This window comes from Pogoniulus pusillus, chromosome 37 (assembly GCF_015220805.1).
Source record: "Pogoniulus pusillus isolate bPogPus1 chromosome 37, bPogPus1.pri, whole genome shotgun sequence".
Classification (NCBI taxonomy): Eukaryota; Metazoa; Chordata; class Aves; order Piciformes; family Lybiidae; genus Pogoniulus; species Pogoniulus pusillus.
The window spans coordinates 2680708-2705489 of NC_087300.1; the positions used below are offsets into that span (position 1 = coordinate 2680708).

The window sequence follows — 24782 nt, forward strand, 5'->3', positions numbered from 1 at the left end:
GTGTGCCAGCTGCTCTTGGTCGCCCATGGGCCATCAAGATGCTCCAGTTTGTCCTGCCTGTGCATGGCCTTCAGGTGGGACACTGCAGTCCTGCAGCACCCCCCAGGTCCTCTCCATGACTCTGGGACTCTGCCACCATCCCACCTGTGCCATGAGATGTGCCAGTCCCATTCCTCACCCTGCCTCCCACACCTCCCCACTGCACAGCTGGACAACACATAGTGCCATGGCATGCACACGAGTGCCACAGGGTGAGGAGCATGTGGATCCTGCACCAGGGTGTGCCATGCACTAGGGTGTGCCATGCACTAGGGTGTGCCATGTGCTGGGGTGTGCCATGTACTGGTGTGTGCCATGTGCTGAGGTGTGCCATGCACTGGGGTGTGCCATGCGCTGGAGTGTGCCATGCACTGGGGTGTGCCATGCACTGGGGTGTGCCATGCACTGGTGTGTGCTATGTGCTGGTGTGTGCCATGTGCTGGTGTGTGCCATGTGCTGGAGTGTGCCATGCACCGGGACTTGCCATGAACTAGTGATGTGTGGCATGCACTGGGATGTGCCACGCACATGCGTGTGCACCCCACAGCCCCCACCATTGTGCACACCCACGGTGCCCACAGTGGCATGGTCACACCACTGGTGCACACGTGTGAATCACCAAGCCGTGCACACGCGTGTGCAAGCACGCCCCCCTCCCCTCACACCCCCCTGCTTCCCCCCCACTCGTGTGCGTGTGCAGACCCCATCCACGCGTGTCCAACCCCGTCCAACCCTGCAGCGTCCCGGGGGTCACCTACCTCCCCCTCCCCCTTTCCTCCCCCACCTCCTTCTCCCGGTGCAGAGCGGAGGAGGCTGGAGGAGGGGAGGGAGCCCAACACCCACTCCCCTCTCATCCTCCCCCCGCCGCCCCCGGCCCCACCGCCGCGCAGGCTCCCCGCCATGCCCGGTGCTGTCACACCGCCCCGTTCCCGGCGCATGCAGCAAGTGCCCGAGTCGTGCGCGCCCCCGTCGCCGCCGCCGCCGCCGCCTCCCGCCGCTGCCGCTGCCGCCGTCGCCACCACCACCGGGGCCCGGGCGCGCCGCGTTCTCGCTCCCGGCCCCGCGCGTCTCCGCGCTCCCCGGGGCGCGCCCGGGCACCGGCTGCTGCCGCCGCCGCTGCCGCCGCCGCCGCCGCTGCCGCTCGGGGATGGCCGCGCCGCGCCGGGGCTCTACGGGCTGCTGACGGAGCGCAGGTAAGGGCGGCCGTGGCGGTGACCCCCCCCCCCTCCCCCCTTCCCCCCCCCTTCCATCCCTTCCCGGTTTACCGGCACCGCCACGGTGGACCGGGGCACCGACTTCTCCTTTGCCTTCCTCCCCCCCCACCTCGACCCTTTCTCGTCTTCTTTCCCGGTGCACCGAGCCCCGGTCTGCTTCTTTCCCCCCCCTCCCGCCCTCCACGGCGCAGCGGGGGCGGCAGCTCGCTGGGGATGCGGGATGCGGCGGCCGGTGCTACCGGTTGGCAGAGCCCCGGTTCCGCTGTGCCTCACACCGACACCCCCCACCCCCCCCCACCTTCCTCCTCTGCTTCCTCTCCGCCACCCCCGGCCAACTTTCCTGCCCCGGCAACGAGGCTACAGAGGCTGGGGAGTTGCAAGCGCGTCCCGGTACTGGGGCGGGGGGGGGGTTCCCGGTGCTCGGTGCGGGCAGTAGTAGCCCTAGGGCGGCTCCGGCCCTCCCTGGAAGTTGCGCGGGGCTGCGGCGGCGGGGCGGGCTCGGCACCGGGGCTGGCCGCAGGCACCGGGCAAGCCCGCAGCTGCCGGTTAGCCCCTGGGGCTGCCGGTTCTCCTCCGGGGCTGCCGGTTAGCCCCTCGGGCTGCCTCTCCTTCTCCGGGGCTGCCGGTTAGCTCCTCGGGCTGCCTCTCCTTCTCCGGGGCTGCCGGTTAGCTCCCCGGGCTGCTTCTCCTCCTCCGGGGCTGCCGGTTAGCCTCTCGGGCTGCCGGTCTTCCTCCGGGGTTCCCGGTTAGTGCCTCGGGCTGCCGATCCTCCTCCGCGGCTGTCCGTTGCCCTCCTGGATGCTGGTCTTCCCCCGGTGCTGCCTGTCGTCCGTTCCCGTCCCCCCCTCTAGTGCTCCCGTTCGTTCGCCGGAGCTGCCACCGAGGGCTCCCCCAGTCCCCCCACTACCCACCCCCCGGTGCTGCCCCTCCGCCCCAGGGCCCCTGTCCCACCCCACGAGCAGTGCCAGGAGGGCTCTGGTAGCCCCGAGGTGAAGGGGGCTGCACGCATGTCAGTGGGCACATGTGTGTTGCCGGGCACATGTGTGGCACCGTGGTGTGTCATACGGCAAGGCCATAGGCGCCTGACTGCACACTGGCATCGCTGCCAGCCTTGGCGTGGGCACATGGGTGCTGCTAGCCTGTCGCGCGTGGGTGAGTGGGTCACCCCACGCCAGCGCTGGCTGGCCCCGTGCCGCCACCATGGGGAAGGGGCACGCAGCGGGACGTGTGGGCAGCACGTTGGCACAGCCCTGGCAGCAAGCAGGTGGCAGGTTCTGCAGCCCTCCCCTGCGTGGGGCTTTGTTTGGGGACACCGTGGAGGGCTGCAGGGACACACCACCACCCCCCCCCCCTCCCGTGGCACGGACTGAGATGCTGGGGGGGGGGGGGACGGGACACGACACGACGGGACGACAAGAAGCGACACCCAGGTGCCCGTGGGTGTGCAGCGAGGGGCACACGTGGGCACTCAGCGTGTGCCGGCGCGGGCACGTGCAGCGTGCAGGTGGCAGCCGGATCTGCGGGGGGGGGGCGTGGGGAGGGCCAGCAGGGATGCTGCTTCCCTTCCGAGGGGCCCTACAAGCCTTGGGGGTCACGGTGGGAGCTGTGCCACGTGTGTGCCCACCCCTGTGCCCATGTAGGTCACTTGTTGAAGCACGGGGAGGTTGCTCTGCAGCCTAAAGCTGGCACGGGGCGGGGGGGTGGGTGCGTGTGCACCGTGCCCGCCTGCTCGGAGCTGGGGGCTGGCGACAGCACAGCCTGTGAACCACCCTTTGCTTTTCTAGGTCATGGCACTGCCGCCTCTGCTCCGTGGTGCCAGGCAGACAGGGCCGCCGGTGACGTGGGGAAGTGCCCCCCTCGGGGCTGGGTTGTGGCAGAGAAGCTGGTCTGGGTTTTTGGTTGATGGCTGTGGCACGCGTGGAGCCGGTGGGCACCGGCGTTTGGAGCTGGTGGCACTAGGTTGGCACTGAACTGTGCTGCTTTGGCTGGGTTGTGGCAGAGAATCTGGTCTGGGGTTCTGGCTGGCGGCTGTGGCACGCGTGGGGTCAGTGGGCACCGGTGGTGGGAGCTGGTGGCACCGGGGTGGCACTGAGCTGTGCTGCTTTGGCTGGGTTGTGGCAGAGAATCTGATCAGGGGTTCTGGCCAATGGCTGTTGTGTGTGTTGAGCTGGTGGCATCGCGTTGGCACCGTGCTGTTGGTTGGTCCCAGATAACCTTTGGGGTGGCTGTTTGGGACCAGCCTCTCCCCCCCCTTGTCGAAGGTGGCAGTGGCTGAGCCTAGGAGGGCTCATGGGGAGGGATCTGGCTTACAGGGCTTATACTGGGTGCCCGTGGGGCGGAGCGGGGTTGGCACAGCTGTCGTCACTGTCACCATTGCCTGGCTGCTGTCCAGCTGCTCTCATCAGGGACGCTCAGTGCCCCCTTTTCCAGCGGGGTTTGTTACCAGTGGCACCGATGCTGGCGGATTGGTGGATGCTGGAGTTGGCCGTGGGGCAGTGCCAGCTCCCTGAGCCTAGCAGCGGCTCCTCTTTGAGGTCTGCCCGGCTGCTCATCAAGCCTTGTCACCAGAGCCTGCTTTGATCCAAGGAATTTGCAAGAAGCCAGGATCCTACAAATTTGGTCTGTGCTGAAGGGAAAATGGATACAGAGCTGGCACCGTGGGTGGCTTGCTTGCCAACCAGCAGCTGCGTGGCAGAGGTGCTCTGGCGCCAGCTGGGACATGCTGCCTGCTCTTCCTGGCTGCCTCCAGCTCTTCCCGGCTACCTCCATCTCTTCTCCATGCCTCCAAGGTCCTCCAGCAGTGCAGCTCCTTTGCCCAGTGTGATGCTTCTGCCATGCCAGTGATGGGTACTGCCATGCCAGTGATGGGTACGGTGCCAGACCCTTCCCAGAGAGCTGCGGCGGGCTCTTGGGCTGCGCAGAGCCCTGCCATGGTGCCAGCCTCCTGTGCAGAGCAGATGGGCTTCTCTTCACCTGGACTGTTCCCACTGCTGCCCAGTCCCTGTGCTCCAGACTGGATGTGGGCTCCAAGATGGGCACTCCATGCCCCCTGTGCCCGGAGGAGGGTGACGCTTGGACAGACGGACACACAGAGCACGGGACGAGCCACCAGCCCGGCTCCAGTCCCTGCTCAGCCCTTGTGGCTGGGCTGCTGCGATGCCTTGATCCTTCTCCACGGGAATTTGGCCTGAGGCCCTGCAAACTCACTTCCTACCACGGAGCTGTCCTCTAACGGGGACAGGGCTGGCCCTGGGCCACCCCTCTCGGTTGCCAGAAGTCAGAAGCTCCGCAGCTCCTCGTTGCTCGGGGTGGGGGGCATCGTGTGCCCCCCGCTCTCGTCCCGTCTGTTCATTCTTGATGGCCTCCAAGAGCAGGATGCAGCCAGGTTCCTGCTTCTCCTTGCAGCACCTCTGAGGCTCCTGGCGGATCCAGGTCTGGCTGAGACGGTGGGATACAGAAATCCCCCTCAGGTGTGAGCACGCAGCCAGGCTGCCAACCTCCTGCTGCCACCCCTGCCGCTCGGACCCAGCTTTGGAGCCCCTCCAGGGGGGCTCAGGCCCTTGTCCCTTTGCTGTACAGTGCCAGAGCAGGATGCAGCTGATGGAGGAGAAGGAGCCACATCCCAGTGACACAGAAGAAACCATGAAAGAGCAGCAGGAGCAGCCACGGCCACAGGTGCCCTGCTGCTGGGTTGAGGGGGGGAAGCTCACCTCCAGGGACCCCCCCAGCCAAGGAGAAAAGGGTGGGCAAGCACACGCTGTTCCCTGGCACCGTAATGCCTAATCCCTGGGGGAGATTTCTCTCTGCTGCCTCTCGGCCCTGCTCTTAGAGTGGAGTTTTACCAACAGCAGTTAAGTAAAATAAATACAAAGGCCTCTGCTTGCCAGTGCCAGCGAGGCTGAGCCAGTGCCTGGCAAAGCAGCACCATTAATTACAGCTCGGCGCTGCTGCCAGCCTGCCTGCTTCGGGAAAGGGGGTGGCAGCGCGCCGGGGGAGCTGGCGGGGAGAGGGGGACAAGGGGGTGGGTGACGTGGAAGCCTGGGGAGGAGGAAGTGTGGCACTGGGCACCGAGGGATTGTGCTGTGGCGGGTGGAAGTGGCACAGATACCCTGCTAGCTGCCAAGCACCCATGTGTGGGGGCACACGTGTGAACATGTGTGTGTGCCCATTCGTGGCAGGGGATGTGGTTTTGAGGGAGGTATGGAGAGGAAGAGGAGGGCAAGGGGTGGGTGTGTGGCAGCATTAAGAGGAGGAAATGTGGTGCTGGGCACCAAAGGGTTGTGCTGTGGCAGCTGGAAGTGGCACAGATACCCTGCTCGCTGCCAAGCGCCTGTGTGTGGGGGCACATGTGTGAACATGTGTGTGTGCCCATGCGTGGCAGGGGGATGTGGTTTTGAGGGAGGTATGGAGGGGAAGAGGAGGGCAAGGGGTGGGTGTGTGGCAGCATCAAGGGGAGGAAATGTGGTGCTGGGCACCAAAGGGTTGTGCTGTGGCAGCTGGAAGTGGCACAGATACCTTGCTCGCTGCCAAGCGCCCGTGTGTGGGGGCACACGTGTGAACATGTGTGTGTGCCCATGCGTGGCAGGGGGATGTGGTTTTGATGGGGGTATGGAGGGGAAGAGGAGGGCAAAGGGGTGGGTGTGTGGCAGCATTAAGAGGAGGAAACATGGCACTGGGCACCGAGAGATTGCGCTGTGGTGGGTGGAAGTGGCACAGATACCCTGCTCCCTGCTGAGTGCCCATGTGTGCATGGGAACACATGTGTGAACACGCATGTCTGTGCCCATGCCTGGCAGAGAGATGTGTTTTTGAGGAGGGGCAACAGGGTAGGGGATGTAGGAACGTTGAGACGAAGGAATGTGGCACCAGGCACCGAGGGATTGTGCTGTGGCAGGTGGAAGTGGCACAGATGCCCTGCTGAGTGCCAGTGTGTGCATGGGAACACACCTGTGAACACGCATGTCTGTGCCCATGCCTGGCAGAGAGATGTGTTCTCAAGTGGAAGCTGTGTGGGAGAGGGGCACAACAGGCTGGTGGCTGACGTGGGGGTGTTGAGAGGAGGAAATGTGGTGCTGGGCACTGAGGGGTTGTGGCACAGCAGTTGGAAGTGGCACAGATACCCCTGCTCCCCACGGGGTGCCCGTGTGCGGTGCATGGAGACCACGATGGTGGGGGGTGAGGGCTGTGGAGCTATTCCAGCCATGCCCACGGTGCTCATTAGCTGCTGGAGAGGCTGTTGGTGCTGCTGGGCTCCCTCATGCCAGGGGGGCAGGCGCGGAGAGGTGGGCAGAGGTGGTGGCTTTGAAGTTCCCGGATGCCTTTAGAGAGGATCCTGGAGACTGGAGGGCCTGTGGGTTCTGCTGCTTTGAAGGAGGTGCTCGCTCCTCGTGGTGCTCTGTTCATCAGCACCACCTCTGGATGTGTCCCCGCGGGATGCAGCCTGTCTGAGGGCTGTGCCCTGCTGCTGGCCAGCCTGCTCCTGCTGTCTGTCGGGAGGCAGCGAGGCCATTCGCACCCGGATTCAACAGCCAGCACCTTCCCAGCCCTTCCTTCCCCTCATACCCTTGTCCCAAGGAATATCCTTGTGTCAGGAATGCTGAGGGATGGGGAGTTTTCCAGAGCCTGTTAGAGGAACAGTGGTGGGTTAAAGCCCGTGGCCCTCAAAGCCCAAATCTCCTTTGCTCTGCTGTTAATCGTTTCTTCAGATTATTAATGCCAACAGGGTTTAGTGCTGCCTGGTTAAGTGCTTTTAGTGGGGTGGTTGTTTGGTTGGTTTGGCTTTGCTTGGCTGGAGAGGGGTGCCCATGGCAGAGCAGAAGCCTGATGGTCCAAAGCTGCTCCCTACCATGCCAGGAGGATGGAGCTGGAGCAGTTCCACGCCGAAATCCCCATTCAAGGCAAAAGCATCATCAGGGAAACAACCTGTTTGTGTGGCATGAGCAGGGCTGGCACGGAGCAGCGCCTCCTCCCACCGTGCCACAGCTGCTGGGGAGGGGCAGGGGAGCCCTGCCCGTTGCTGGAGCCAAGAGGGAGATGATGGCAGCGATAGAGAGGGTTCAGTGGCAGTGATGGAGAGGGATCCTGCTCCAGCCGCTGAGGGGGTGTCGCTTCCCAGCTCTTTAAAAGCCTTAATTAAAAACCCATCCCCTTCCCCCGCACACAGAGGCAAATGGAAGGGGCTGGAGCAGTTGCCTGCAGCAGGCAAATGTGCCAGCCGTGTCCTGGGTGCCATCCCCACTCCCAGGGTGCAGCACCTGTGCTCCCACAGCAGCCCAGCAAGGTGGCTTGGGACCACCAGCATCCCCCTACCATCAACAGGCTTTGCTGGCAGTGCCAGGATGCAGACGCTGGTGCCACATGGCTTGTTCTGCATGGACCAAGGCTGTTCTGGGGGGAGGAGATGGGCAGCGGGGCCATACCCTGGCACCCCTGGTGAGGCTGCACTCACCCTGACTGGAGCATGCGGACGGTGCCACTGCAGGGCGTGAGCTCCTCCCCCCCTGTGCCAGGTACGGGGTGAGGGTGGCGCCTCCTGTGCCACTCGGCGGCTCCCGCTGGGTGACTCGGTGCCCCAGATGTTAAAAGATCTTCTCAGGCCCAGCTTGCAGCTCAGTGAAATATTTTCACTGCAGCAGCAACGGCAAACGCTGCAGGGAGCAGAGCTGGTGCCGAGCGAGCTGTAGCAGCTTCCAGCCGCTCCTCACAAGCCCTGGACCTCAGTGGCAGCTCCGGCACAGCCCCGGGCTCCCTGGCACCCACAGCCCCAACCCTTGGGGGGTGGCTCTCTGGGCTTGAGGGGAGGCTTCCCGCGGTCCAGAGGACTCGGGTCTTGTGTGGCATCGTGATGAAAAGAGCAGCGGGCTGCCTGGCCGTGCCCAGCCCAGCCAGCTTCCCAGCAACCGCTTTTCCCCGGTGGAATCCTGGAAGGCACGGCGGGCACGGGCGGGACCCGCGGGGGATGGATGGGGATGGATGGGGATGGATGGCGCTGCCGGAGCAGTCCGGGCGAGGGAAGCAAGCACCATCTTGCGTCCCTGCCAGGCTGCGGGAGCCCCAGGAGCTCGCTGCAGAGCAGCAGCACGTCCCTGCCTGACCTCCTCCACCTCCTCCTCTTCCTCCTCCTCCTCCTCCTCCTCCTTCCCCCCCCCCCCCCCCCCCCCCCCTTCTCTGGCCCTTCCGGAGCAGCGGAAAGCTGTGACTTTTTGGGGGCACCTCAAGGGCCTTGCTGAGTGCTTGAGGTGCATCAGAAGGGGATTCCTACAGAGCTCCTCAGTCTTGGCTCCCTGCTGCTGCTGTTGCCACGGCTGGGGGGGGCTCTTGTTGAATCCTCTGGGGGCTCCCAGGGTGGCAGTGCCTGCTGGGAAGTGAGGGATTTCCCTGCTTACAATGGGGGCCTGTGGGGAGGGTCTTGTCTTGCCCGGATCCAGCTGCAGGTCTGGCTGCCCCATCCCAGCCCCTTTCCGCCCATGCCTATGTGGTGCTGGTGGGGGCCAGCTGCTGGCACCGAGCCCCCGTGCTGCCAGGGTGGCAGGAGCCAGTGCCAGCCTGTTGCATGAGAACTGGGTTATTTTTAGCTCTCTAATGTGCCCGGCATGGCTTCAGCGCAGGCTCAGCCACAGCTCAGGCTCTCTCCTCAATGAGCAGGGGGATGCCCCAGTAACAAGGCTTTGGCCAGGGATGATTTGGAAGCAGGAGATGCCTGGGGATGGAGAAGGGCATCTTTGTGTCATGCCAAGCACTCAAGTTCCACCTCTGGCTGGCATGGAGAGGAATGGGGAGCTGGGTGATTTTGGAAATCAACCTCTGGTTTGGCATCCACCACCTCCTGAGTGGCCTTTGACACTGGCACAGGTTGCCCAAGGAGGTTGTGGATGCTTCCTCCCTGAAGGTGTTCAAGGCCAGGTTGGATGAGGCTTTGAGCACCCTGAGCTAGTGGGAGGTGTCCCTGCCCGTGGCAGGGGAGGTTGGCACTGGATGATCCTTTAAGATCCCTTTCAACCCAAACCATTCTACGATGCTACCCTTGGGGGGTACCCCTTTGCCAGCGCTGCCCTGGCACAGGCTGTTTTGGCAGGGTGATGCCAACACGTGTGAGGTGGCCTCAGCCTCTGCAGAGCCATGCTCCAGTCCCACTTAATAAGGTCTCCTCCTGCATGATTTCATTAATGAGTTATTAAAAAGCTATCCACGGCGACGCTGCTGCGGCCCCGGCGTGGTGCCCGAGATAGATGGGCTTTAACGATTGCACACCCTGTGCCAGGCTCTCACAGCAGCTGGGGGTGGCATCACCCTGCTGCTGGGGTGCCCGTGTACCCCAGCACATCTGCTCTGCTCAGCAACCAGCCTGTGCCCACCGTGCTCGGGGCACCAGCTGTAGCTGTGAGGGGCTTCACAGCCCTAGCTGTCGGGTGGCTCCTTGCCCAGGTTGTGCTTGATTGGCTCTGGTGGGTGAGCTGAGGGCAGGGGGAGTCTGTTGTGGTGGGGGGGTGCCATCTGTGAGGTGGCAGCTGAGGTTTCTGCTGTGGTGCTTTTGGGGTGCAGTGCACGCTTGGTACAGCCTGGGGGACAGGGCAGGGGGTCTGTGTGGTAGGGGGATGCCATCTGTGAGGTGGCAGCTGAGGTTTCTGCTGTGGTGCTTTTGGGGTGCAGTGCACACTTGGTACAGCCTGGGGGGCAGGGCAGGGAGTCTGTGTAGGGGGATGCCATCTGTGAGGTGGCAGCTGGGTCTCTGCTCTGGTGGCTATGGGGGGGGCAGACCCCAGGCAAGGGACTGCCTTGGCACACCCTGGGGACAGGGCAGGGGGCTCTGATGGTTGTCCCCTTCCTGCCGGGGGCATGGATCAGCTGCCACTGTGCTTCCACACTGACTGGGCTCGGTGTAGGGGTGCGGCACGGCGAGGATCCCGCAGCGGTGTGCCGCCTGGTAAGCATCTGCCTGTCTGCCTGTCTGTCTGTCCCCCTGCCAGGGCAAATGCCATAGGATGACCGCTGCTGGTCCCCTCTTACTGGCTGTGATATCTTCTGTCCTGTGGCTCACGCGGGGCTTCGACCCAGCTCCCAGCGCCTGCTCCGCTCTGGCCTCCGGCGTCCTCTACGGCTCCTTCTCCCTCAAGGACCTCTTCCCCACCATCTCCTCCGGCTGCTCCTGGACCCTGGAGAACCCCGACCCCACCAAGTACTCGCTCTACCTCCGCTTCAACCGGGAGGAGCAGGTCTGCACCCACTTCTCTCCCATGGTGCTGCCACTCGACCACTACCTGGCCAACTACACCTGCGACCCCCGCGGCGAGGCTGCCAGCCCCTCACCTGCCCGCCAGCGACCGGAGGAGGAAGAGGAGGGAGAAGAAGAGGAGGAAGCCGAGCTGGAGCTGTGTGAAGGTGCAGGACCCTTCACCTTCCTCCACTTCGACAAGAACTTCGTGCAGCTGTGCCTGGCGGCCGAGCCCGAGGCTGCTCCTCGCCTGCTGGCTCCCCAAGCCCTGGAATTCCGTTTCGTGGAGGTGCTGCTGATCAACAACAACAACTCCAGCCAGTTCACCTGCAGCGTGCTGTGCCGCTGGCTGGAGGAGTGTCTGCAGGCTCCCGGTGCCCGCCGCTGTGGCTTCACCCACGCTGGCTGCAGCTGCCAAGCGGAGAGCCCCCCGGCGCCGCGGCGCAACGCCACTCGGCACGGTGACCGCACCCCCGCCCCGCCGCCCGCCGACTGCTGCCCCACCGACCTGCATTCTGCGAATGCCAACGACTTGGACCTGCCCGAGGTCCCACACGGTGAGTGGGGTGAGGGGAGAGGCCCAGGGATGGAGCCCTCCTGTTCCGTGGGTGCTGCCCAGGGCATGGAGGAGGGTACCATGGCTGGATGCTGCCCATTTGTGCTCCCCAAGGCAGAAGGGCACAAGGCAGGTGCTGTGCATGGTGCAGGAAAGCAGTGTCATGACTGGATGCTGCCCCTTTTTGCTCCCCCGGGCAGAAGGGCACAAGGCAGGTGCTGTGCATGGTGCAAGGAGACAGTGCCATGGCTGGATGCTGCCCATTTGTTCTCCCCAGGGCAAAAGGGCACAAGGGCAGGTGCTGTGTATGGTGCAAGGAGACAGTGCCATGGCTGGATGCTGCCCCTTTTTGCTCCCCCGGGCAGAAGGGCACAAGGCAGATGCTGTGCATGGTGCAAGGAGGCAGTGGCATGGCTGGATGCTGCCCATTTGTGCTCCCCAAGGCAGAAGGGCACAAGGCAGGTGCTGTGCATGGTGCAGGAAGGCAGTGGCATGGCTGAATCCTGCCCATTTGTGCTCCCCAAGGCAGAAGGGCACAAGGCAGGTGCTGTGCACGGTGCAGGAAGGCAGTGGCATGGCTGAATCTTGCCCATGCTTGCTCCCTGGAGGAGGAAGATGTGAACTGAATGGAGCAGGGAGGCTGTGCAAGGGATAAATCCTGCCCATTCATGCCCTCCCCAGGGCACAGGAGTAGAAGCTGGGTGCTGTGCATGGAGCAGGGAGGCTGTGCAAAGGATAAATCCTGCCCATTCATGCCCTCCCCAGGGGGGAAGGGTGGAAGCTGGGTGCTGTGCATGGAGCAGGGAGGCTGTGCAAAGGATAAATCCTGCCCATTCATGCCCTCCCCAGGGCACAAGGGTAGAAGCTGGGTGCTGTGCATGGAGCAGGGAGGCTCTGCAAGGGATGAATCCTGCCCATTCATGCCCTCCCCAGGGCACAAGGGTAGAAGCTGGGTGCTGTGCATGGAGCAGGGAGGCTCTGCAAGGGATGGATCCTACCCGTGCCGACTCCCTGGGACAGAGGGCATGAACTGGGTACTGTGAATGGAGCTGGGAAGCCACACAAAGGACAAATCCTTTGCATGCTCCAGCTCTGGGCACACCTCTCCTGAGCAGTGCCCTTGCTGAGCGGAGCTGAGCTCAGGCTCTGTTAACATCGCTCCCGCTGCGCCCGCCCCGGCTGTTTGCCATGGCTGCCCTGGCACAGCCCCCACGGCCCCCAGGCCTCGCTCCCTGGCACAGGGGCTGCTGCTCTGGGCAAGAGGCAGGAGCTGGAGCCTTGTCAGCCTGCATTGCTGGAGACCTGGGAAAACAATTTGCAGGTAAAATGACCCTTTCCTGTGGCAAATTACCCTTGACTGCTGCAGCCTGGGCACTTGGTATTCCAGGCAGGATGGCACAGCACGGCACGGCCGCGCTGTTAACCAGGCGGAATGGAGCCATTTGCTCCGGGCGGGCTCGCAGGAACCTCGAGTGAAGAGAAAGCAGCTGGTGCTTGCCTGCACTCTGACCGCTGGGGTCGGGCTGACCCTGGCTGGGAGGTACCTCCCTGAGCAGTCCCAGGGCTAGGAGACGCCTCCCCAGGCAATCAGCTGCTAGGAGAGACTTCTCCCAGCAGTCCCAGGGCTAGGAGATGCCTCCCCAGGCAATCAGCTGCTAGGAGAGACTTCTCCCAGCAGTCCCAGGGCTAGGAGATACCTCCCCAGGCTAGCCAGCTGCTAGGAACTACCTTTCCAAGCAACCCCATGGCTAGCAGTTACCTCCTCAGCCAATCCCATGGCTAGGAGCTGGCTTCCCAAGCGATCCCATAGCTAGGATATACTTCCCTGGCAACCCCGTGGCTAGGAGCTGCCTTCTCAAGCAATCCCATGGCTAGGAGCTGGCTTCCCAAGCAATCCCATGGCTAGGAGCTGCCTTCCCAGGCAATGCCATGGCTAGGAGCTGCCTTCCCAGGCAATGCCATGGCTAGGAGCTGCCTTCCCAGGCAATCCCATGGCTAGGAGCTGCCTTCTCAAGCAATCCCATGGCTAGGAGCTACCTCCCCAGGCAATCCCTTCACCCATGGACCATGCCTGTGGAGCCCAGTGAGGTGATGCAGGGGTTTTGTGAGCACATCTGGCCAGATGTTTTTCCCCTCTGCCAGGTTTGGGTGAGGAGCAATCCCAAACTGAGCTGCCTGAGAGGCTTTGTCCAGCAGCTTAGGTGGTGGTGATGAGCTGTGGGTGTCTGGATAATTTCATTGGGCTTTGGCATTTCTTTCAGGAGCTAAATGTCATTATGGGCAGATCCCCCCACTAAATCCCCTGGTCTGTTACAGCTGCAGGGTTACAAATCTCCTCAGCTTGAAGGGAGCTGCTTGAGCTGATTTGATTTGATTTATTTTAGGGTTTTTTTCCCCCTCCCTTTCATAGAATCAAGCAGGTTGGAAGAGAGCTCCAAACTCAGCCAGCACAACCTAGCACCCAGCCCTGCCCAACCAACCAGACCATGGCACTAAGTGCCCCAGCCAGGCTTGGCTTCAACACCTCCAGCCACAGCCACTCCACCTCCTCCCTGGGCAGCCCATTCCAATGCCAATCACTCTATCTGACAACAACTTCCTCCTAACATCCATCCTCAACCTGCCCTGGCACAGCTTGAGGCTGTGTCCCCTTCTTCTGTCCCTGGCTGCCTGTCAGCAGAGCCCAACCCCACCTGGCTCCAGCCTCCCTGCAGGTAGCTGAGCCCATTCCAATGCCTATCACTCTCTCAATCACTCTTTCCTTCCTCCCTCTTTAATTGCAACTCCCTGTTGATGATTAAGAGCTCAGTGCCAGGTTCAAGATCCATCCCCAAGGTCATGGAGTCATAGAATCACAGAAGCTAGGGGTGGGAAGTGATCTTTGGAAGATCATCACATCCAACCCACCCTCTGCCAAAGCAGGATGACCCAAGGCAGGTCACTTAGGAACACATCCAGATAGGTCTTGAAAGTCCCCAGGGAAGGAGATTCCACAACCTATCTGGGCAGGGATGCTGCAGGGGTTGACACTCATCTCATACTGAGGTTACTGGGGGGCAGTGGGTGCTGTGAGTTGCAGGATTGCCCTAATCACCTTGCTTCTGGGCATGGCACTTGGGGACATGGTTTAATGGCCATGGTGGCCTTAGGTGGATGGTTGGGCTCATGACCTTAGGTGATCTTTGAGATTAGATTTGCTATTAGGAAGAAATTCTTGGCAGTGAGGGTGGGGAGACACTGGCACAGGTTGCCCAGGGAGGTTGTGGATGCTCCCTTGCTCTGGAGGTGTTTGAGGCCAGGTTGGATGAGCAACCTGGGCTGGTGGGAGGTGTCCCTGCCCATGGCAGGGAGGTTGGAGCTGGCTGAGTTTTAAGATCCCTTCCAAGCCAAACCATTCTCTGAATCTTTTCCAACCAAGCCAATTCTGTGCTGATTCTTGGGGAGGTAGTTCCACTACCCCCAGGGCTGCTTTGGTGGAAGTCAAGTGATGCCCTGCATGGCTCAGAGAGAGAATGCTGGAAGGGTTGTGGTGACAGGGGTGGGGGTGTCCCTGCAGAGCTGGCAGGCTCGGGCACCACTGGCTGCAGCAGCTGGAGCACAAACTCCTGCTCCTTCCCCAAATTACATTTGACATTCAATTAAAGCCTGGAAGCACCCAGGGGTTCCATGTTATTGCAGTGCTGGAGTCAGAAGGGGAGGTGCAGCCCCCATGCCAGTGCAACCCCAATGTTGTGATCCCCTCCCACCCCCACCCCGCAGGGCATCGCCTGCGCTGCCAGTGCCGTGCCCGTGGGGCTGGAGCACAGAGCTGTCACCATGGCAACAAGGGCAGGGAGGGGGGGATCCTGGGCTCCCACCTGGCCTCCCCCCAGCACCCCTCGGGGTGGAGAATGGTGGCTTTCAGGGTGGCAGGCAGGGCCGGGGGGGGGGCTGAATGGCGCCTGTGAGCCGAGCCTTGGCGGGCACCCAGCGCTGATCTCACCAGCTCCCCTCCCCCGCCGCAGCCACGCCGGGGCTGGCACCAGCCCAGCAGCTCCCCAGGGCCTCCCTGCTGCCACCCGCCATGGTGTCCCCCGGCTTGTCCCCTTGCCCTGGGACATGCACACACACACACACGTGGTGGGAGGTGGGAAGCTGCAGCGTGGAGGCCACACGAGTGGAAAGCACAGCTGGGGGTGGGGCTTTGTGGGGTGATATTGGGGAGGGTCTTTGGAAGGAGTAGACCTCTGCAGCCCTGGGGCTGAGCAGGTCCACATCTGGGGCTTGCTCTGGGCTATGTCTCCCCTTGGCTTAGGAGATAACTCCCCAAGCAAGCCCATGGCTAGGAGCCACCTCCCCAAGCAATCCCATGGATAGGAGCCACCTCCCCAAGCAATCCCATGCCTAAGAGCCACCTTCCCAAGCAATCCCATGCCTAAGAGCCACCTTCCCAAGCAATCCCATGGATAGGAGCCACCTCCCCAAGCAATCCAGTGGCTGAGCCACCTTCCCAAGCAATCCCATGCCTAAGAGCCACCTTCCCAAGCAGTCCCATGGCTAGGAGCCACCTTCCAAAGCAATCCCATGGCTAAGAGCCACCTTCCCAAGCAGTCCCATGGCACTGGCATGAGCTGCCTTACCCCTACCCCCAAACCCATCATCCTTCAACCCCCAGGGAGGTGATGCTGGGTGAGAGCCAAGGCTGCCAGCTCGTGGAGCCACAGCTGACCTTGGGGGACATCCTGAGCCTCCCACTTCAGAGGTCTTTTCCATGCCAGTGCCTTCTGTGGTCCCCAGAACTCCTCCATCCTCGCAGCCCAGCTGAGACATTGAAGGGTGCTGGAGGGGTGCCCTGGGGCAGGACCAGGCACGGGTGCTGGTGCTGGGCATGGATGCCCCAGGGTGACAGGTGGGGATTTAGTGCTGTGTGAGGGAAATTGAATTTGGTGTCTCTGTCTTACACAGCCCTGCAGAGCAGCCTCATAGATCCTCAGGATTTATGGCTTCCCCCCCGGGCGCTCACTGTGCCGCGCCTGATGCTGCCATGCAGCTCCTGGCAGGGAGAGGGATCTTGGTCCTATGGATGGACACACACACACACCCTCACCCCCTCCAGGGCAGCCCCTTGGCATCTCCAAGCCCCCCTGTACCCCTCCACTGCCCAGATAGAGTTGCTGAGGCTGGTGATAGTGAGGAGCCCAGGCAGGGGTTAAGCTGGGCTGAAGGCACAAGCTGGCATATTTGGGTCTGGTTTGTGGCACCAGGTGCCAGCGCAAGCAGCAGTCCCTGCCCGGGGTTGTGTAGCACCTCCGTGGGTTCAATGGGAGCTGCAGCATGCCCAAAGCATGGCTGGGCACTCCCCTGCCAATGCCAGGTGTCCGTCTCTCACCTGTACTCTGTTCCTTGAGGACATCACTGTGCTTGGCTGGCAGTGCCAGGACAGCTCAGCAAGGAGCTGTCCCTGGTTGCTCTCCTGGCTGGCTCAGCAGTCAAGTGCCAACGGTATTTTTGGGAGCCATGTGCCCAGGCTGGCCCTGGTGGTGCTCAGGAAGGAGCATGGGAGGCCAGGGTAGGTGCCCCCCCTGCTGTGCCCACAGCCACACCTCCTGCCAAGCCCTCCACATGCCAGTTAATTTCACGCCGAGTGCTCTTGATGGATCTCTTGTTATTTTTGGTGAGCAGAGCCATACATTTGTGCCACCTCACTGCAGCAAGCTGCTAAATGGGGACAGGAGAGCACCTCTGCCCAGCAGGGCACGGGCATGGGCACCTGGCTTCGCCAGGGACTTGACCTCCTGGGCTGTGTTCCAGCTACAACCCCTGAGGTGGGCAGTGAGGGAGCTGTGACACCTTTTGGGGGCTCCGTGAGTCTTCTCAACCTTACTCAGCCACCTTGGGGATGCCAATGTGGGCATCCCTCTTCTTCCTCCTGCAATGCCCAGTGGTCCAATTCCATCCCTGTCCCCATCCCCAGTCTAACCAGAGCCTTTCTCTCTCCTAGGCAATGGGCTGGAGGAGAACCAGAAGGTGAAAACCCAGTGGCCACGATCTGCAGACGAGCCAGGGGTCTACATGGCTCAGACAGGTAGCAGCACTGCCTTGGCATGGGCAGAGGCACAGCAGGCTGGTGGTGGCACTGGGTTGAGGGCAGGGCTGATGGAGACAGAGCCATTCCCCTTTTTTCTTCCTGCCTGTGGACTGACTTAATTTGCTCCATTTATATATATTTTCCTTTACACCTTCCTCTGAGAGTTGTAAAGCAAAAGGAATGGGGAGAGAGAGAGGGAGAACAAAATAATCCATTAATTGTTTCGTTCAAATGTATTTATTTGGCAAATCCATCTGGGCAATTTGAGCTGCTGCTGCTGCTGCTGCTCCCCCACCCCCTCCCCCCTCCACCCCTGATTTATGGTGGGAGGGCTCAGAGGCGAGCGGGAGATGGATGAGCCCCGGCGCTGCTAGAGCAGCTCTGCTCCTTCTGCCTGCTGTTCGAATCTCCTCCTCGGATGGGAGGGGTCCTGCCCCCACTGGGCTCTGCTAGGCAGAGCATGAGGTGACCCCAGGAGTGAGTGATCCAGCCCTGGGGTCCCTGTGTGCTGTGGGGTGGTGTTGTCACCTCGGTGAGAAGCTTGCTCCCGGAGTCTGTGTCCTGCCTGACTCCAGGACAAATTGTCCTCTCTGGAGCACCTCCTCCGTGTGTTCCTGTTTAATGTGAAGTGATGGCCTCCTCTTCTGGCCTGTCCAATAGCCTCAGAGACATCATCAAGCTTAATAAGAGCTGGGTTGTTGTAAATGTCAATGCTGGCTCTGGGTGGGGAGAGGGAGCTGTGCCGGGCTGCCCGCATTGCCTGGGCTGGGTGGCACCCCTGTGCCAGCTGTGCTCCTGCACCCTGATCCCCTCTCTGTGTCCTGGGGCTGGAGGGCAGCATGGGGTCCTTGACCCTGTTTGTGTCCTCAGTGTCACCACAGCACCATGTCCTCTGCTCTGCCCTCTCAGCTGCTTTCCCATCCCTCTGCAGGGTCTCCCCTCTTGGAACCTTCTTTCCTTCCAGATCTGATGCTACCCCTGTGCCAGCTGTGCTCCTGCACCCTGATCCCCTCTCCGTGTCCTGGGGCTGGAGGGCAGCATGGGGTGCTTCATCCTGTTTATGTCTTCAGTGTCATTTTGGTGTCACCACATCACCTTGTCCTCTGCACTCCCGGCTGCTGCCTGGCTGCTTCCCCATCCCTCTGCAGGGTCTCCACTCAGAGAAGCTTCTCCACCCCACCCTGCACTGGATGCTACCCCCGTGCCGTGTGTGATCCAGCACCCCAACCCCTTCCCCATCTGCTGGTGCTGGAGGGCAGCCTGAACTCCTCCCCACCCCCCCCGCCCCACTTCCACCCTCAGTGCCACCCCAGCGTCACCGCAGCAAACTTGTCCTCATCTCTGCACTCACAGATGCTGCCTGGCCACTGCCGGGCTGTGGGGGGGAGGTTGTTCTCCACTCGTGGGACCTTGCCTGTGCCACTCATCCTGGGCAGTGCCCTCCACGTCTCAGGGTCCGTGTCTCCCGCAGGGGACCCGGCAGCGGAGGAATGGTCCCAGTGGAGCGTCTGCTCCCTGACGTGCGGTCAGGGCTCGCAGGTGCGGACGCGCTCCTGTGTCTCCTCGCCCTACGGGACGCTGTGCAGCGGCTTGCTCCGAGAGACTCGCACCTGCAACAACACTGCCACCTGCCCAGGTACGTGGCACCTGGGCACAGCAGCGGGGGGCTGGGGACCTGTGTGCGACTGAGGGGTTCGCTGGGGAGTGGCTCTGCCGTGGTCTACCCTTCTTGGCAAGGGGTTTGGACTTGATGATCTCTGGAGGTCCCTTCCAATCTCTAAGGTTCTGGGATTCTGTGGTGGCTCTGTCGTGGGAAAAAGTGTTGTGCATCCTGGGCTGGGCTGCTCTGAGCCTTGTTTGGCATCTCTCCATCATAGATGCATAGGATGGTTTGGGTTGGAAGGCACTTTAAGGATCATCTAGTTCCAAGCCCCCTGGCATGGGCAGGGACACCTCCCACCAGCCCAGGTTGCTCAAGGATTCATCCAACCTGGAAGTGAACACCTCCAGGGAGAGAACATCCACAACTTCCACAGGCAACCTGTTCCAGTGCCTCACCACCCTCACCTCACCTTTCCAGCTGTATCAACTCCATGGGGAGCTTCAAGCTTTGGGTTGTTCAGCCTGGAGAAGAGAAGGCTCCATGGAGACCTTCTGGTGGCCTTTCAGGACTTAAAGAGGCCAATAAGAAAGCTGGGGTCAGACTTCTGAGTAGGGCCTGTTGGGATGGGACAAAGGCTGATGGCTTGAACTGAAAGAGGGAAACTCAGACTGAAGAGAAGGAAGAAATGTTTGACACTGAGGGTGGTGAGAGCCTGGCCCAGGTTACCCAGAGAGGTGGGAGCTGCCCCATCCCTGGAACCATTGCCAGGTCAGGTTGTTTGGGGCTCTGAGCGACCTGCTCTGGTTGCAGATGTCCCTGCTGGCTGCAGAAGGGTTGGACTGGGTGAGCTTGAAAGGTCTCTTCCAATCCAAACCAGGCTGGGATCCTGTGACACTAGGGGAGGCATCTGGAATGGGTGCCCCATGCCCATCACTGGTGCTGCTGGGGGATTTGCTTGGGAGCAGCTCAGCTGCAGCCCATCCCCATCCTCACTCCCACCAAGCTTGAGCTGTCTCCAGTGTGTCTCCAAGGTTCTGTGCTGGGGAAAAAGTGAGGGCTGGAGCCTGTACTGGGCACTTGGGACTCAGCAGCCTGGTCTGGTGTGGTGGGGGAGTCCCCATTCATGTAGGGCAGGAGGGGGCCAAGCTGCGCTGTGCTTCGAGGCTGCTCACAGGCAGGAGCGGGCAGGCAGGACGCTGGGGATGCTCTCTGGGTCATGCACTGAGCTGTTTGTCCTTGGTGGTGTCTGTTCATCTCCCATGGGGATCAGTGGAGGGGCTTTGGAGTGCTGCAGAGGCAGTTGGGTGCTGTGTCTGAGGTGTTCTGGAAGGGGTGGGGGGGGATCTGCACCCCCAAAACTCGCGTGTGCCCACTGTACCAGGGACTTCAGGGACATGGCAGGTCACAGAGGAGCATCCTTTAGGATGCTTGTGTGCCCTGCAGGTGCCCGTTGCTTTCTTGTGTGAGCTGAGCTGCTGTGGGTGCGGTGTGGGTAAGTGAGGTGTGGGCGTGGCACGGGTGGCCGTGCCCGGAGTGTTGGCACGGGTTGGGGCGAGCTGGGCTGTGCGTGGGCATGCGCCGCTGGTACCAGGACACCCAACGGGGAGGCTGGAGCAGGACAGGAAGCAGCAGCAGCACCAAACCCTTGCAATTCATGCCCAGGGGTGATGCTGGGACAGGCAGCGCTGGTGAGACGTGAAAGGGAGCCAGGGACCATGCCCGGCTGTGCCATGGGACGTGAGAGGTCCGCGATGACTAGGACCTCTCGGTGCCAGGAGGAGGAGGATGAGGCTGAAGCCCCGCGGGGCCGGGAGGTGCAGCGATGGGTGCTGTGCTGTGTTGCAGTTCACGGCGCGTGGGAGGAGTGGTCCCCGTGGAGCCTGTGCTCGGTGACCTGCGGGCGAGGGGCCAGGACCAGGACGCGGCGGTGCGTGGCCCCGCGGCGCGGAGGGAAAGCCTGCGAGGGCCCCGAGCTGCAGGTCAAGCCCTGCAATATCGCGAGCTGCCCGGGTCAGTACATCCCTCTCCCCTGCTCCTCCTTCCCCTTGGCAATGCCAGGAGATGGCGCTGGCCAGGAGCCAGAACCACGCTCCTGGCATGGGGCTGTGGCGCTGTGAGGGATGGGTGGCACCGCCATGGGGACCTGGGACAGCCCATGGGTGCTGTGACAGGGGGTGCACCCTCCTGGCCCTGCTGGAAACCAATCAGCTCTGCTGGCCTTGTTGGGGGACCTGAGCCATTGCCATGGGCAAGGGTGACCAACCTGGGGACCATAGAGGAACCAGTTCCTTCCCTCCCCACCTTTTGGGGCTGCTTGTCCCCAGTGAGCACAGCAGTGGTGCCAGGGTGGCACGGGGACATCATGGGACGTTGGGCAGCTGGCAAAGGGTTTCAGTGCAGGGTCTGTGTGTGCACGGGTGGCAGCACATCGCCGTCCCTTCCTCCCGTGTGCCAGGGCTGGCTATGGTGGTGGCTATGGGGTCGCTGTGACTGTGGTTGTGTTGGAGCTGGCATAACCATGGGGAGAGGCTGGCAGTGGTCTGGGAGCAGCAGGGGCACAGGACCCTGCTCTGCAGCAGCTCCAGCAGGGACATGCCACCTGTGGCAGCCCTGTGGAGATGCTACTGGAGCTCACGGCAGCTCCTTCCCCTCCTGCTGTGGCTCAGGTTTGGTGAGAGCAATGCTGGATCTGCAGAGTTTGGTGGAGAGCGATGCCAGGGCTGCTGGTTTGGGCATGGAGTGATACAGGTCTGTTAAGCTTGGTGAGGGCAATGCCAGGGCTGCTGGATTTGGCAGGGATTGATATCAGGGCTGCTGGGTTTGGTGGAGAGCAGTGCCAGGGCTGCTGGCTGTATTGGAGAGCAGTGCCAGGGCTGCTTTTGGTGGAAACCAATGCCAGGGCTGTTGGGTTGGACGGAAAGTGATGCCAGGCAGTGCTGCTGGGTTTGGTGGAGCCTGATGCCAGGGCTGCTGGCTTTGGCAAAGATTGTTGCCAGGTCTGCTGGCTTTGGTGGGGAGTGATGCCAGGGCTGCTGGGCTTGGCAGGGATTGAGACCAAACCTGTCGTTGTCCCAGGGCTGTGCCATGCCATTGGGTGGGCGCTGTGATGCAGCCAGGCTGTAGGACCGTCCACTCAGCTGACAGTGGTGGCGACAGGGCAAGATTCGATGCCATCTGTTGAGGCTGGCACGGCAGAAGCCGGCAGCTCCGTAGGGCTGGACCCGTTGCGCGGAGCAGCAGCCGCCGCGGGCGGCGGGGGAGCTGCAGCCGAGCGGCCGAGGGGCCGCCGGTCGGTGCGGGGCTGACACCCTCTCGCTTGTCCCCGCAGTGGAAGGGCAGTGGCTGGAGTGGGGCCCCTGGAGCCGCTGCTCCGTCACCTGCGCCAACGGCACCCAGCAGCGGACGCGCAAGTGCAGCGTCTCAGCCCACGGCTGGGCCGAGTGCCGCGGGGCCCACGCCGACGCCCGGGAGTGCTCCAACCCCACCTGTCCCAGTAAGGCCCCGCGCGATGGTTTTGGGGGAGGTGTGGGGGTGAAGGGGACAAAGGGAGGCCAGCAGGTGCCCGCTGGCACGGACACGTCGGTGTGTGGCACGTTGGCCCGCGGCCCAGCCGTACAGCCGCTGCGGTGTCACCGCTGGTGACGCCAGGGTGCCGGCAGCCCCGTGAGCTGCCCGGGCAGCGGGGGGGCACCCAGGGCGACGCCAAGGATCGGCAGCCACCCGGCTTGTGTCGGTTGCTCTTGCCAGGGACGTTGGAGGAGGCAGGGGTTTGTGCTGTGCCCTCACCCCTGTGCCCTCACCCCGGGTGTTAGAGCAAAGGGACCTGGTGGCTGCAGGTCCTGGCGTGCTTCGGGCGTCTGATCTCTCCTGCGTGCACATGGGGCAGCCTGTGGGGCCGGGGCTGGCTCTGGGGCTGGGGGCACAGCGGGCACGGGAGCAGGCAGGCCAAAGGGTGGACCCCGTCCTCATCCTGTCCTTCAACATCATCCTCATCCCGTCCTAAAACCCCATCCTCGTCTTCTCCTTCTACTCCGTGGCATTGGTCGCAGGCGCAAAGGGAGGTGAAGGCTGTGCCATGGCTGCCACAGCAGCCATGCCCCCAAGCGTGCCCGTGGGCTGCCTGTGGGCAGCAGCCAGGTGTCTGCACAAGGGCACAGGTCTCACCTGAGAGAGATGTCAGTCGTTGCTCCGTGGATTCCGTACCCCGTGGGGCTTTCCATTTGTAACGTGGGCAGCAACCCGCCCCCGTCCCGCCGGGTGCAGCTCCCCATGCCAAGATGGGCATCCCACGGTGTCCCCATCCCCACAGCTGACAGCAAGTGGGGTCCCTGGAACCACTGGAGCCTCTGCTCCAAGACCTGTGACACCGGCTGGCAGCGGCGCTTCCGCATGTGCGAGGGCACCGGCATGCAGGGCTACCCCTGCGAGGGCACTGGCGAGGAGGTGAAGACCTGCAACGAGAAGAAGTGCCCAGGTATGAGGCATCCCCCACACCTTCTGGTGCCCACCACTCTGCATCCAGGCTGTGTCTGACCCACTCTTCTCATCCCCCCCCACCCTCAGCCTACCATGAGATGTGCAAGGACGAGTATGTCATGCTGATGACCTGGAAGAAGACAGCTGCTGGGGAGATCATCTACAACAAATGCCCCCCTAATGCCACGGGTGAGGGGCATGGAGCGATCACCCCCAAGCCCCAGCATGACCAGGATCAGGGGAAGGAGGTGGTGGGTGGCACCGGGGTGCTGGCAAGTCGTTCTCGTGCCAGCACTGAATTGGATTCCCTGGCAGAGGGCAGGGGCTGGTGGGTGGCATTGGGGTACTGGAAGTTGGTTGTTGTGCCAGTGCTGTGCTGAACTGGGTTCTCTGGCACAGGGTCTGCCAGCCGCCGGTGCCTGCTGAGCCCCCATGGAGTTGCCTACTGGGGTGTGCCCAGTTTTGCCCGCTGCATCTCCCACGAGTACCGATACTTGCATCTCTCAGTAGGTGCCAGCTCTGGCGTGGACCCCCAACCTCCTGCCCTCCCCTCCCCATTCCTGGGGTGCTGCCCCACCCCCGGGCAGGCAAAACCAGCAGCTGGGTACCTCATGGGGAAACTGGGGAAGGGCTCCTTGGGTAGGGATAGGAAAGGAGACCCCATCCTGGAGCCAGGAAGGGGACACCTTGGTCTGAGCTGTGCTCCTGTGTCCTCGGGAAGTGACTGGGATGGGGAGGACCCCTCCGGGACCCCTTTGTCCCACTCTTTCCCTAAAGCCCCTTCCCAGACCCATATGTCCCTAATTAATACAATTAGCTTTGCACTGTCCCCACTGCCCAGGTTCTGGGCATGGTGAAGGAGCTGGGCACACAGGAGGGGATGCTGGTGGCTGAGTGATGCTGTTGTCCCCACCCTGTCCGAGGTGAAGGAGCTGGGGACACAGAGCACTGCTGGGGAGGGGATGCTGGTGGCTGAGTGATGCTGTTGTCCCCACCCTGTCCGAGGTGAAGGAGCTGGGGACACAGAGCACTGCTGGGGAGGGGATGCTGGTGGCTGAGTGATGCTGTTGTCCCCAACCTGTCCGACGTGAAGGAGCTGGGGACACAGAGCACTGCTGGGGAGGGGATGCTGGTGGCTGAGTGATGCTGTTGTCCCCACCCTGTCCGAGGTGAAGGAGCTGGGGACACAGAGCACTGCTGGGGAGGGGATGCTGGTGGCTGAGTGATGCTGTTGTCCCCAACCTGTCCGACGTGAAGGAGCTGGGGACACAGAGCACTGTCGGGGCAGGGCGGGGGATGCTGGTGCCTGACTGACACTGTTGTCCCCACCCTGTCCAAGCTGCGAGAGCACCTGGCCAAGGGGCAGCGGCTGCTGGCAGGCGAGGGCATGTCGCAGGTGGTGAGGAGCCTGCTGGAGCTCATGGCCCGTAAGACCTACTACAGCGGGGACCTGCTCTTCTCGGTGGAGATCCTGCGCAACGTCACCGACACCTTCAAGAGGGCCACCTACACCCCGTCCAACGAGGACGTGCAGGTAGCGGGCGGGTGGGTAGGGGACGGCGAGAGACGTTTCCCGGGGGTGGCGGCGGCGGCGGCGCTCGGTCCCCGGAGCCCAG

General features: G+C 62.4%; 1 protein-coding gene across 7 annotated transcripts in view; it reads left to right on the plus strand.

Annotated features, from left to right (window-relative positions):
* Positions 1–1154: 1154 nt before the first annotated feature.
* ADGRB2 (adhesion G protein-coupled receptor B2) overlaps positions 1155–24782 on the plus strand; it is a 35238-nt gene continuing 11610 nt past the window's right edge. For 5 of the 7 annotated variants that reach the window (XM_064172901.1, XM_064172905.1, XM_064172902.1 and 2 more), the window contains exons 1-10: positions 1155–1232; positions 10220–11021; positions 17001–17084; positions 18559–18723; positions 20536–20700; positions 22019–22183; positions 23000–23164; positions 23254–23355; positions 23566–23672; positions 24506–24700. In XM_064172901.1, coding sequence (XP_064028971.1) covers positions 10235–11021; positions 17001–17084; positions 18559–18723; positions 20536–20700; positions 22019–22183; positions 23000–23164; positions 23254–23355; positions 23566–23672; positions 24506–24700 — 1935 coding nt within the window. In that variant the 5' untranslated portion in view covers positions 1155–1232; positions 10220–10234. The remainder of the gene's footprint in view (positions 1233–10219; positions 11022–17000; positions 17085–18558; positions 18724–20535; positions 20701–22018; positions 22184–22999; positions 23165–23253; positions 23356–23565; positions 23673–24505; positions 24701–24782) is intronic. The other 2 variants (XM_064172907.1, XM_064172908.1) reach the window with 2 other exon arrangements.